Source organism: Ictalurus punctatus, chromosome 2, assembly GCF_001660625.3.
Source record: "Ictalurus punctatus breed USDA103 chromosome 2, Coco_2.0, whole genome shotgun sequence".
NCBI classification, from domain to species: Eukaryota; Metazoa; Chordata; class Actinopteri; order Siluriformes; family Ictaluridae; genus Ictalurus; species Ictalurus punctatus.
In genome coordinates, this window is record NC_030417.2 from 5,522,253 (window position 1) to 5,535,913 (window position 13,661).

Genomic DNA, 13,661 nt, shown 5'->3' on the forward strand with positions numbered 1-13,661 from the left:
CAGCAATTAATGATAAACAATGAATGCAGAACAATACACTTAGCTAACATAAGTAAATGTAACACACATGTTTATGCCTGAATCAGGATATTTAATTTTAAAATGTATAAAAATCTCAAAAAGTCAATATTGTGAATCCCGTGCTGGCCATAGAGTGTATTTAATATATGTTTTCAGCATTATTCTATAATATCTGAGAATGTGTCTATATTTACTCTGGATTAGTTTGTTATAATGCTGCCATATTCAGTTTTCTCTCCAGTGATGATCTGCTGCTCCGACTGTGTTGATGTGGGTCAGTAGAGTAGTAAGTGTAAATAACAGCAGTAAATACAGTGACATCAGACCCAATCTGAGAAAAGTCAGAACATGAAAATTATACATATATCACACATAAATTCTATGGCTTTTACTGCTGAAAAAAGCTTTTTGACGACACAAACCTCCAAATCTGACTTCTTTCTTTACACCATGTGTTCTGATAGAAGCAGCGGAAGATATTTTCCTATAACTCACTGTTCAGTGAAAGCATGTGCGGTTCATGTGTGTTACCTGCAGTGTATCACAAATACAACTAAATCTCCTAAGGTAGAAACAAATCTGCTATAACTGTTATTGTAGAAGCCCATGCAGCTGAACCCAGACATGCATGACACTAACCTGATCCTTCTGCTTTCTCTTACAGTCCGGACATCCTTCAGTAATCACGTTCTCTCCACATCTTCCCTCCTAAAGAGAAAGGACCTCAGAAATCACACCTCTAGTGGAAACTTCAAAAATTCACTCTCCCATTCCTCATGGAAATAGTATGTTTTCTTCCTTTTGCTTGGTGGAACACTGTCTTTACTCATCCTGACTGAAGCAAATAAAATTTTCTAGCTAATATTATAATATAATATAAGCATCATGACGTGCTTGATTGAAACTTTGGAGTGACGGCCGATGTTGAAATAATACTACATTTTCAGTGGAGGGGTGGGATAGGAAGTGGTATAGCCCACTCTGATTGGATGAAATGGGAAAGGATTGCCAGAATATCTTCGCGAGCTACCTACAATCAGGCAACGAGTTACTGGTAGCTCGCAAGCAACGTGTTGGAGACCCCTGTTTTAGGGTTTGTTAACATTGCGTCTTCATGGCAACAAAGCTGTAAAATTCATTATAACTACCCAGAAAAGATCAGTAGCTGATTTTATGACACAAAAATCATGTTAATATACATTTGTTTATGTCCTGTGGTTATAGAAACATGAGTATTTTAACATTTACAGATTGACTCCATGCACTTCAATTGTAGGTGCCTTAAAAGAATTTTTTGAGTTAAAATAATTTTTTGTGGTAATCAACATTATACAATAAATGCTGTTGATTGTGCTAAACTTGTATTGAACCAGGAATATTCCTTTAAGTGCACACTGCACAGGAAACCAAATAAGTATGTGTAATAATAAGAAAATAATATAGCTGCAAGCAGCGATGACGGGCCCAAGCACTACGGTGCCATCACCACCCTGTGGGTGTATGAAATCAATGCATAGTGAAGCGACTGCTATAGAGTAAAATTCACAAATATACAAAGAAAAGAGTATTAAAGTTTGATGCGTTACCACAGCAACACTATGTAAGATATCAAGAATCATTTTTGCAATTTGACATCAGCCATGTCTCGACATTATTCTGACCAAGTTTGAAGTGATTCGGGTAAATATGAGAAGACTCTTTGAAAGCCTGTTGTAAGTGACACACTTCCTGCTGCCATGTGGTGGCACTATGACCGTGACTCGCAATAGTCACATCCATGTGATGTATCCCTTTTGTCGCCATACATTTATTGCCTCGTCATGGTGAAACTGTTTGAGATGTCAAAAATCCCTTCGCAATTTTGCATCCTGATTGTCTTGCCATAATGTTGACCAAGTTTGTTGACAATTGTTGAATCCCCTAGAAGGTATAATTAAAAGTTCACTGCATGCACAAAATCCAAAATGGCCGCCTTCCTGTTGGGCAAAGCTAATGATTGTTGTTCAAAAGTTGAAAGATGTTTGGGTCGATAAGAACAATACTGAGTTTCGTGCATATACATACAAGCATGTACAATTTATGCACCAAGGTTTTGTGTCGTGTAAAACCACGCCCATGTGCTACCGATGACTGATATGTATGCTGCATTTCATAATTTCATCTCGTAAAAACAATGGTTTTTTACGGTAAATAACAATGCTTTGTTCATTCTACTGCAATAAACTGTATTTTCATATGTTTTTTTACTGATAAATTAAATGTAGTACTCTGTAAAACAAATTACAGTTTTTCACCGTATATTCTATGGTTTTTGTACGTTTTGTACAATACGGGTTTTTACTGTAGCATTTCTATGGTATTTTACCGTTAAATTCACAAACATTTTTGACAGCGTACAATCAGTGCAAAATGTTTCTTTAAAATAAATAAATACTGGTAAAGTAAAGATTCATAATCACAGCTGCTTAGAGTTAGAAAATAAAGAAAAGAAAAAGGGGGTTTTCAATGTACTCCTAACTCCTAACTCCGCCGACGCCGGTCCCAAGCCCGGGTGAAAAAGGAGGAGGGTTGGGCATCAGGCTAGCACCCTGATCCCGTAAAATCTATCTTGCTACGGAAACAACAAGCAAAAACCAGTGGTCTAAACAATACCGGCGCGATGACCCTGTTTCTCCCTTGATGACGGTGCTGGAGCAAAGCCGAAAGGTCGTCCAGTGCCCGATGCAAAACGGGATACTCGACGCCAATTCGATCACACGAATTGAAACCTGTAACGTGCGAACATTGTACCAGTGTGGGAGACTGGAGCAGCTTCTGCACGAATTCGACAATTACCAGCTCGACATTCTTGGTGTCAGCGAAATGAGGTGGACGGGTAATGGAAAAATGACAAGCGACGGGAAGATCGTCCTGTATTCGGGAGCCAAAGAACATCACGTGCACGGCGTCGGGATGGTCCTGAGCAAAACCGCGGCACAGGCACTCGGATGGAAACCGATCAGTGATCGCATCCTTACCACCCGATTTCAGTCTCGCCATGCTAAAATTACTGTTATTCAAGTCTACGCGCCGACAAATGAGGCAGATGATGAAGAGAAGGACGCCTTCTATGACCAGCTGCAAGACACAATCACGGTTGTCCCCAACCATGACATAAAGATCCTCCTTGGCGACATGAATGCGCAACTCAGTAGCGACCGTCAGGGCTGGGAAAACGTGATCGGACCTCATGGATCGGCAGCAGTAATGAGTGATAATGGAGAGCGTCTCCTATCCCTATGCAATCTTAACAACCTTTGCATCGGGAATACATATTTCATTCACAAACGGACTCACAAAAAGACGTGGCGGTCACCAGATGGGGCCACTCACAATGAAATCGACTATGTAGGCATCCATCGACGGTGGCGCTCGGCTTTACGTGACTGTCGCGACCGGCAGAGTGCCGGCGCACATAAGAAGGAAATCGCTCCTTCTCCAACTGCCGCACCGGCACGACGTGGGCAGCTTCCTGCCGAACACTCCGCCAGCCGGAAGGACCGCCGGGGCGGGGCTGACGCGACTCCGGCCAGCGATTGGCGGATCCAATGGGGAAGTCCCACCACTCAGGCGACGGCGGAGGAGGATAAAAGGGCGCGCTTCCGGCCGGGAAGGGGGAGAGAATATCGTAGCGTCAAGACGGACTCCCTGCGTGTTTGCAGCGATGTGCAATCTCCGATCACGACGGTAACCTCACGCCCCACGCTAATCTCTCTCTCTCTCCCTCTCTTCAGGAGGCACAAGCGCGGACGAGACCGCCGGATAGTGAGAGTCGCACACACGGAGGACGCCGGCCCGGGAAAACCCCCGCCCCGCCTCGGGAATCCCGCCTCCGCCACGAGTAGACTCCGCCGGCCGTCACGCCTCCACAAAACCCCGCGCTTATCCACTTATAACCCATTCACTTCACCCTAGCCACAATAAACCACCGCTTGCAACCATCCTTCTGTCTCCTGTGGGTCTGTACGCCACCCTTCCCCGGGCTAATTCCTCACAGTGACGTACGGGTTTTTTGCGGCGCCGGCGTCGGATCTGATCACCACTTGCTTGTGACCTCAATCCGACTAAAATTGAAAAGAGTGGCCGGACACAACACCGTTCGGTCATTTGCCTCCGAGAAAGTGAAGGACCGCGTGAACGCCGAGCACTTCCACATTGAACTCGCTAACTGATTCCAGATTCTTGACAACTCGGCCAGCATCGAAGAACAATGGGCACAGATCAAGGATGCTGCCATTGAGACGGCAGAGAGAACGATTGTTCGACGGCGTGGAACGCAGCGAGAACGGTGGATTCAGGACCGGACATGGTCGTTGCTCGATGAAAGACGGGTCAAGAAACGTCAGCGCGATCAAGCAAAGAACGAAGAGGAGCGAAATGAAGCATCGCAGGCGTACAGAGAACTCGACCGCAGGGTCAAGAGGAGTTGCCGAGCAGACAAGAAGGACTGGCTGGACCGGAAGGGCACTGAAGCACAAGTGGCTGCGGACCAGGGTGACAGCAGGACTCTGTTTCGTGTGGTCAGAGATCTCACTCGGGCCCGAAGCGGTTCCACTGGGCCGATAAGGGATACAACCGGCAGGATGCTAGTTAGCAAAGAAGAGCAGGACGCGCGTTGGGTGGAACATTTCAAAAACACCCTAAACCAGCCGGCTCCCGTAGCCACGCACGACTTTACAGTCTTTCCTCCTCCCTATGAGCTGGAAGTGGACATGAGCGACATCATGGATGCTGAGGTCGCTGCAGCGATTTGTCATCTGAAAAACAACAAAGCACCTGGTCTTGACCAAATCTCGGCAGAAATGCTGAAAGCGGGTGGTGATGAAGTTGTACGGGTGCTCACTACGCTACTCAATGACTGCTGGCACATGGAACGTGTCCCAAATGACTGGAGACAGGGTGTCATCGTCAAATTACCTAAGAAAGGTAATCTCGCAGACTGTAACAATTGGAGAGGCATCACCCTTCTGTCTGTCCCAGGCAAGGTATTTTGTCTCGTCCTCCTCAAACGGATACTGCGAGCAGTCGATCAGGCTCTACGGGACGAACAGGCCGGGTTTAGAAGCAGTCGGTCGTGCACTGAACAAATTTTGCTCTTCGAAACATCATGGAACAAAGCTCCGAATATCAGAAACCGCTCTTGGTCAACTTTATAGACTTTAAGAAGACGTTTGACAGCGTCCACCGGAAATCGCTTTGGAACATCGCACGGCTATATGGCATTCCACAGCGGTTTATCGCCATTTTCCAGAACTTATATCAGGATTCTAGCTGTTGCATCCGGACGGACACAGGTCATACTGCCTTTTTCACCATCGAGACCAGAGTCAGACAGGGCTGCATTCTTTCACCCTTCTTTTTCCTCATGATGATGGACCTCGTCATGCGACGAGCACTAACACAGCCAGTGTGGGGAATTCCGTGGACAGGCCAGGGACGCCTGACCGACCTGGAATTCACGATATTGTGCTATTGGCGCAGAATGGGAAAGTCTTACAGGAGATGACCACTAGCCTGGAGCACGAAGCAGCCAAAGTCGGGTTATGGATCAGCTCTGACAAGACCAACGTCATGGCGGTCGGCCGGATGACGCCGGTGCGGATCACGGTGAGCAACCAACTGATCGAAGAAGTCAAACAGTTCTCCTACTTTGGCAGCATTGTGGCTGCGGATGGTGGGACTAACGCGGATGTCAATCGCAGAATCGGCAGAGCATTTGCAGTCTTCCAACAGCTACAGCCGATTTGGGCTAGGCGAACTATCCACACCAACAGCAAACTTTGCCTGTTTAATAGCATCATCATCCCAACCGCCATCTATGCATCTGAAACTTGGAAGAGCTCGAGGGCAGTCATCCACAAGCTGAATGTGTTTCAGCAACGATGCCTGAGAAGAATACTCGGTGTATCATACCGTGATCGTATTTCAAATGAAGAAATTCTAAGAAGAACAAACTCTCGCAGCCTGGCAGAAATGGTCGTAGAGCGAAGAATGCGCTTTGCAGGACACATTCTACGGATGTCTGACCACCGCCACGCAAAGATCGGGCTGCGGTGGACGCCGCCACGGGGGAAGAGAAGAGTAGGGCGGCCGCATAATACATGGCGACAAACATTCATGGAAGATCTACGAGCGCTCGATGTCAAGTGGGAAGATGTGGAAATCGACGCTGCCGACCGAGCCCGCTGGCGAATGCTTGTTGCCCAATGCGCCCCGCTGCGCGGACGGAACTAACTAACAATGTACTCCTTTATTGCTACAAGGGGCGGTCCTAAGAAGCTTTTAGTAGCCTAATGGGAGCGTATACTTCATAACAAAATACTGGTTTGAAAGTCCTTATAAAGGCTACTGTGGCTGTGTAATTGAGTCCAGATGTTTGTGATCAGTAATCAGGTGAACGTGAATGTGAACGTGAGAGAGTCTGTGACAGTTGTGTGTCGTAGTTCTCGGCTGTCACGTTTGTAGGCCGCGGTGTGTTCTGGGAACTATAGTTTGACGCAGATTCCAGCATTGACGTGACAGTTTTCTGGCTGCCAGACAGGTCATTTCTCTTCATTTTGAAGAACGCAATTATTGAAAATGAACTTGCAGAAGTCTCACGTGCTACCAAGACAGGGATTTACTCATCAGAGGATTTGGGGGAGTTTTCATGGACTTAATGCGGATTATAATAATAAAAATGATTTTCCTCAACCTTATCTGTGTTGTTTCTGGATTTGGATTCTGAATATTTATTTACAGGTTGTTGTTTTTTTTAATTCAACAGTTATTCCCAGTCACCTCTGATGTCCAGGCGTGACATGATTCTGATACCATGTTAATGAAAGTTCTTCCTTCATGAACAATGATACACTGCGCTGCTCACAAAACCCTTCGTTCTATTCCATTATTACTTTCATTACACGCACGTGTCTTTAATGCGATGTGATCAAACACAATCCTCCTCTTTTCTTTAACATCAGGCGATAAAACTGTTATTTACTTCGGTTTAACTTTGTGATTCCACTCAGTGTTTGTGAAACCTGGAATTCTTCACTGACTGTGTAACTCAGCTCATGAAGGAACATACCAAGCACACAGCTCAGGAATAAAACATCACATATGATTTCTGTGCTCCTCCTTCTTTCTCTCTAATTCTTTCCCCCTCCCTTTCTCTCTCTCTCTCTCTCTCTCTCACACACACATACACACACACACTCACAGAAGCAGGAAGCCACTCAACATTTCAGAGAAAACCAAACTCAGAGTGTCTCTCTTCAGTGCAATCTCTCTCTCTGTGTGTGAGTTCAGGAAAATGGCTGAGGCCAGTATTTCAGTAGATCAGGACCAGTTCATCTGTCCAGTGTGTCTGGATCTACTGAAGGATCCGGTGACGATATTCTGTGCTCACAATTTCTGTGAGTTGTGTATTAATGACTACTGGGATCAGGAAGATAAGAGCGGAGTGTATCGCTGTCCTCAGTGCAGAGACACTTTCACTCCAAGGCCTGTTCTAAGAAGAAACAACATGCTGGCTGAAGTGGTGGAGAAACTGAAGAAGACTGAAGTCCAAGCTGTTTCTACTGCTCACTGTTACGCTGGACCTGGTGATGTGGAGTGTGATTTCTGCACCGGGAGAAAACGCAAAGCCGCCAAGTTCTGTCTGATGTGTCTGGCGTCCTTTTGTGAAACTCATCTGAAACCTCACTATGAAGTTCCTGGTTTGAAAAAGCACGAGTTAGTCGAAGCTTCTGGAAATTTACAAGAAAAGATCTGCTCTGAACATGATAAAAGGCTGGATATCTACTGTCGTACTGACCAAAGCTTCATCTGTTATCTGTGTATGATGGAAGAACACAAAAGCCACAACGCCGTCTCAGTTAAAGTATACAGAACTGAAAAACAGGTGAGAACTAGAAACATTTTTTAGGACCAATTAATTCTACTCATGTCTACAATCAGTTGTTTTAACCTGATTAAAAATGTATTTAAAGTTAAAAATCTTTTTCCATTCCTGTATTTATAAGAAATTTTTAAAATGTATTAAAAGATGATTGAAATTTAATTTATCATCAGTAAGAGAATGTTGAATTTCTTCTTGCTCAGTGATAGTCATAAACTCGTCAGACAGGTAAGTGAACATTTCTGCTGACTGGGTGAGGCAACACACACATTTCACAAAGAGAGTGAGAGAGCGAGAGAGAGAGAGAGCGAGAGAGAGAGAGAGAGAGAGAGAGACTCAGGGTAAAGCAACTCACATTTCAAAACATTTCTCCTGCACATAGTTCACAGTTGCATTTTTCTACCAGGGATGGTAGAAATCTTACATCCTGCAGCTTTAAATAGGCCGCTCTAATAAAAAAGACAAAGGCAGTTAATTAATAGGATTATATGGGAAGGATAAAAGGGATGTCTTGTGCATGGAACCATCATCCAGGCTTTTACATTTTAAGCATGTGTACACAGGACACAACAAATAAACACACACACAGTACACACTAACTTTACAGAACAGCTCGAGACAGCTGTGTAAAACATATTTTAAATTTATTACGTTAAGCCTCATGAGTGTTGCAGCAAAAAGCATTCACCTTACAGTCAGGAGAAGGTGAGTTTAAATCCCATCAGTGCTGTACACCAGCATAACTGGCCTGCTGTCTCCTCTGTCAATTAGAACAACAGAATCCGTGTGGGTGTGAGTTCATGTGTAGGAGGAAGTGGAGTAAATAATAAACCTAATCAACTAAATGTTCACAGAGCGAGTTAAAGGAGGAGCAGATGAAATCCCAGCAGAGAATCCAGGAGAAGCAGAAGAAGGTGCAGGAGCTGAAACAGACTGTGAACACTCTAAAGGTGAGCAGTGAGCAGATACAGAGCTGCTCCTAGAAACACACACAACATGGACAACGAGTCATTTAGAGGGCCAGTAAGAGACAGAATGATAGATGAGCTTTAAATCGTGTGTGTGTGTGTCTCCTAACAGCTCAGTGCACAGACAGCAGTGGAGGACAGTGAGAGGATCTTTACTGAGATGATCAGCTCCATGGAGAAAAGGCGCTCGGAGGTGACGGAGCTGATCAGAGCTCAGGAGAAGGCTGAACTGAGTCGAGCTGAACGACTTCTGGAGCAACTGGAGCAGGAGATCACTGATCTTCAGAGGAGACTCACTGAGCTGGAGCAGCTTCCACACATAGAGGATCACTTCCACTTCCTCCAGGAAATAAAGGTACACTGCATCCACATTTCCAGGTGAAATATACAGGTTATGGGTTCATTGGATAAATAATGGTTCCTAGACGTCTAAAACTGTTCCACTTCGAACCTTTTCTAATATGTAAACAACCTGCTGTAAGATTTTACTTAAAAACTTTAAAGTAAATTGTAGCTGTAATTTCTTCTCCTAATTTTATGCCTAATTGCTGTATGCAGGTTTTAGTCTCTGGCCGTCGCTCTCCCGAATTTACTAGACCAGATTTTCAGTCTGATCTCCGTGAGGACTCACACAGCATCACTGTCAATCAACATGTCTCATTTGATGGAGTGAGGAAATCTCTCTCTGCTCTGAAAAAGAGAGTCGAGGAAATCTGCCAGGAGGAATTCATCAAAATCCCTGAACATGGTAAGAGGAGCTGTTCCTGCTGGAGTGAGGGAAGTCTTTACTCGCTCGGTGACAGAGTGATGTCGAGGTGTCAGTCTTCGTTCCTGAGCACCAAAGCTCTGCACAGTTTAGAGTTTTTAACACTCACCTGATTCCAGTCTTGATGAACTGCTGATATGAATGAGTTTGTGTTCGAGCTGAGAAACTCTGCACTCTGTTGCTTCAAGACTGAAGACTGACACCTGTTCTACACACGTTTCTGAGTTACACGCGTTTCTGATCTACACAGGTTTCTGATCTATACATGTTTCTGATCTACGCACGTTTCTGAGTTACACGTGTTTCTGATCTACACAGGTTTCTGATCTATACATGTTTCTGATCTATGCACGTTTCTGATCTACACACGTTTCTGAGCTACACGTTTCTGAGCTACGCGTGTTTCTGATCTGAAAACATTTCTGAGCTACGCACATTTCTGATCTACGCACGTTTCTGAACTACACGCGTTTCTGAGCTACGCGTGTTTCTGAGCTGAAAACATTTCTGAGCTACGCATGTTTCTGATCTATGCACGTTTCTGAACTACACGCGTTTCTGAGCTACACAGTTGTCTGATTTTATGGTTTTTATCATCAGACCATTTTATTTCTGTCTCCACAGTTGAAGACGTTCAGATTTTACTCTCAGAGCCAAAGAGCAGAGACCAGTTTCTGAAATGTACGTCTACACCCACACACAGACGCACTCACACAAAGCATACACTCACACACAAAAAACACAAAACTACTTACACACAAAAACTCAGACACAAACTCCCACACGTGCAAACACGTATACGCCCACACACACACACACACACACATACACACACACACTGTCTCACTCTCCACATAAATATATCGTCTGATTAATATCTAACTTGTTCACATTTGTCATGTGTTTTAGATTTCTGTGATCTGACTCTGGATCCCAACACAGTAAATTATGACCTCATTATGTCTGAGAAGAACAGAGCGGTTTCGTACAGTGAGAGACAGCAGCAGTACTCTGATCATCCAGAGAGATTTGACTCCTACTGGCAGGTGTTGAGTAAGGAGAGTGTGTGTGGACGCTGTTACTGGGAGGTGAAGTGGAGGGGTGGTGTGTACATATCAGTCTCATATAAAGACATCAGCAGGAAAGGACAGGGTAATGAGTGTGTGTTTGGAGGCAACAATCAGTCATGGAGTCTGCGGTGTTATTCTCATTCTACTTCTCTCTTTTTCTGGCACAACAACATTGAGACTGATCTCAGAGTCCCATCATCCTCCAAAATAGGAGTGTATGTGGATCACAGTGCAGGAACTCTGTCCTTCTACAGTGTCTCTGACACGATGAAGCTCCTGCACAGAGTCCACACCACGTTCACTCAGCCTCTATACGCTGGGTTTAGGCTCTATTGGTTGTATGATTCTACTGTGAGATTGTGTGATCCAGAATGTGTGTAGTGTTTTATGTATAATTCCTGCACTTTGCCATTTATTAATTAAAACAGATGAGTATTTTCACAATAATTAAAAAGTTATGATCGACACACGTGATGATTTACACAAAAATATGATTTTATGGGTTTTTATCATCAGACCATTTTATTTCTGTCTCCACAGTTGAAGACGTTTAGACTTTACTCTCAGAACCAAAGAGCAGAGATGTACGTCTACAACAAACACACACACACACACACACACACACACACTCTCTCTCTCTCTCTCTCTCTCACACACACTCACATACACACTTAATAAGTACTCTCTTTACTTATTCATTGCTTGAACCAGACTCTTTCATTAGCAAATATTTTTACCATTATTATCTCTCTGTCTATATATATATATATATATATATATATATATATATACCCGTTGGTATATATCTTAGTTTTGAAGCTGTGATCTACGAAACACCAATATCTCTGCCGTCGCAGAGGCGAAGTTCCTGGAGCTTCTTATAAGAAATCGCTCCATGTAATACTTCTCTCAATGTAATACACGCATTTCTTATATCATTGACTCCCTTCCATATAGACAGCAATACCCAATGACTTCATAAAATTCTAATTCTAAATCATTTACTCCCTTCCACACAGACAGAAATACACAAAGACTTCATAAAGTTCTAATTCTAAATCATTGACTCCGTTCCATACAGACAGCAATACACGATGACTTCATAAAATTCTTGATGAATCCTACCAGTCAGTGGTAAGGCTGCATTGGTCTTTCACTCTGCATAATAAAGGGAAAATTGTCTGCGTGTTAACACGGACTTCAGGGTGAAACCTTTCCACGTACTTCCTCCGGTTTGCTTGCTTTCCAGAAAAGCTGAAAAGACTTGCGCAGCCCAGCCAGGGATGCTGAGGGTAAAAAGGTTTATTACAGAAAGATGGTTAATACAGGATAGAATAAAGCAGGATAGAATAATTAGAGCGCTCTGAAGCCTTTGTACTAAACCACTTATATATATATATATATATATATATATATATATATATATGACAATCAGAGCATGACATAATTCTGTGTACCGATAAGAAGCAGTTTGAGGCAGTTCAAACAGGCTTTGTTTTAGGATCTTGGAAGATGTTTAAACGAACCTTGAACAGAAGAACATCTCTGTGTCTCTGTAAGCAGATAAACATTCTGTACTGATCTCAGTGACATGACATGGCCTTCTTAGGCATTGTCCTCAGATGAACATGAACAAGAACAAAATTATTACAAAGTAATACACACATGACTCAGCATCACTGTGGTGACGTGTTCGTGCCATGATATCTGAAAACCTGACCACAACACAGTACAAAGACTCCACTACTTTGTGTATTAATCCGTTTCTGGTTACTAGTTTCAAGGCAAGTGGGTTGAGTTTCCACCAGAGTCATTATAGTGAGAGTGAGAGTAATGGAAAAGAAGAGGGAGCCAGAAAGGCTGAGAAAATAAGAGACAAACATATATTTTGTTTTAGAAATTGAGAAAGAGACAAGAGAGAGGGAGAGAAGGAGAATCAGAGAGTAATGAAAAATGAGAGTGGAAATGGAGAAGGTGACAGATATAAAGAGATAAAGAGATGCTGGGCTGGTGGTGTTTTCCATTAATTTGTCAGACATACCTATACAGTGAGGGAAAAAAGTATTTGATCCCCTGCTGATTTTGTGCGTTTGCCCACTGACAAAGAAATGATCAGTCTATAATTTTAATGGTAGATTTATTTGAACAGTGAGAGACAGAATAACAACAAGAAAATCCAGAAAAACGCACGTCAAAAATGTTATAAATTGATTTGCATTTTAATGAGGGAAATAAGTATACCATTACAATTATAGACTGATCATTTCTTTGTCAGTGGGCAAACGTACAAAATCAGCAGGGGATCAAATACTTTTTTCCCTCACTGTATCACTCTAAACAAATTATTTAGGCTGCTATGCTATAAAAAATGTTTCTAAACCTACAACACCGATTTAAAGACACATTATGAGAACTATGATATGCATTATCGAGATGGCTAGTTTAGTCATCTCAGGCTGCCCTGAAATTACGATATATATATTTTTTTTTTATCTCCACCAAGTATTCCTTTAAGAGATTTTAATTATATAAATGTAAGTATTATTGCTTGTGAATACCTGTATAATATGAAATAATTGGTATAATCACTGGGGTCAGAGTATCTTTCCAATTTTGATTAATATTATTAGATTATCGATCGCAACTTTCCACTTTCACCAATTTAATTTAATATAATGTAATCTCAAAGGAAGTAAAAATAAATAAAAGTAATATGTTGTGTTTCACGAGACGCAGAGAGAGATGGATGCAAATGATTGATTAAAACAGGGAATGAGTAGAGAACCAATTAGATAACCAAGTGTTATTTAATTTAACAAAAATACTGATATGTTATAACAGATCTAATTTAAATCAGGTCTTTTTGTTTCTCATTAACATAATTATTGTTAACTAATCCCATATATATATATATA

The 13,661-nt window shown here is 42.8% G+C and overlaps 1 protein-coding gene across 1 annotated transcript; it reads left to right on the forward strand.

Moving 5' to 3' along the window:
• Nucleotides 1-7,222: 7,222 nt before the first annotated feature.
• On the forward strand, nt 7,223-11,213 carry LOC108280106 (tripartite motif-containing protein 16). Its single transcript, XM_017494875.3, has 6 exons — nt 7,223-7,945; nt 8,797-8,892; nt 9,023-9,265; nt 9,469-9,658; nt 10,301-10,357; nt 10,586-11,213. The coding sequence occupies exons 1-6, from the start codon at nt 7,355-7,357 to the stop codon at nt 11,125-11,127; spliced, it is 1,719 nt and encodes a 572-aa protein (XP_017350364.1). The 5' UTR covers nt 7,223-7,354; the 3' UTR covers nt 11,128-11,213.
• The last annotated feature ends 2,448 nt before the right edge of the window (nt 11,214-13,661 follow it).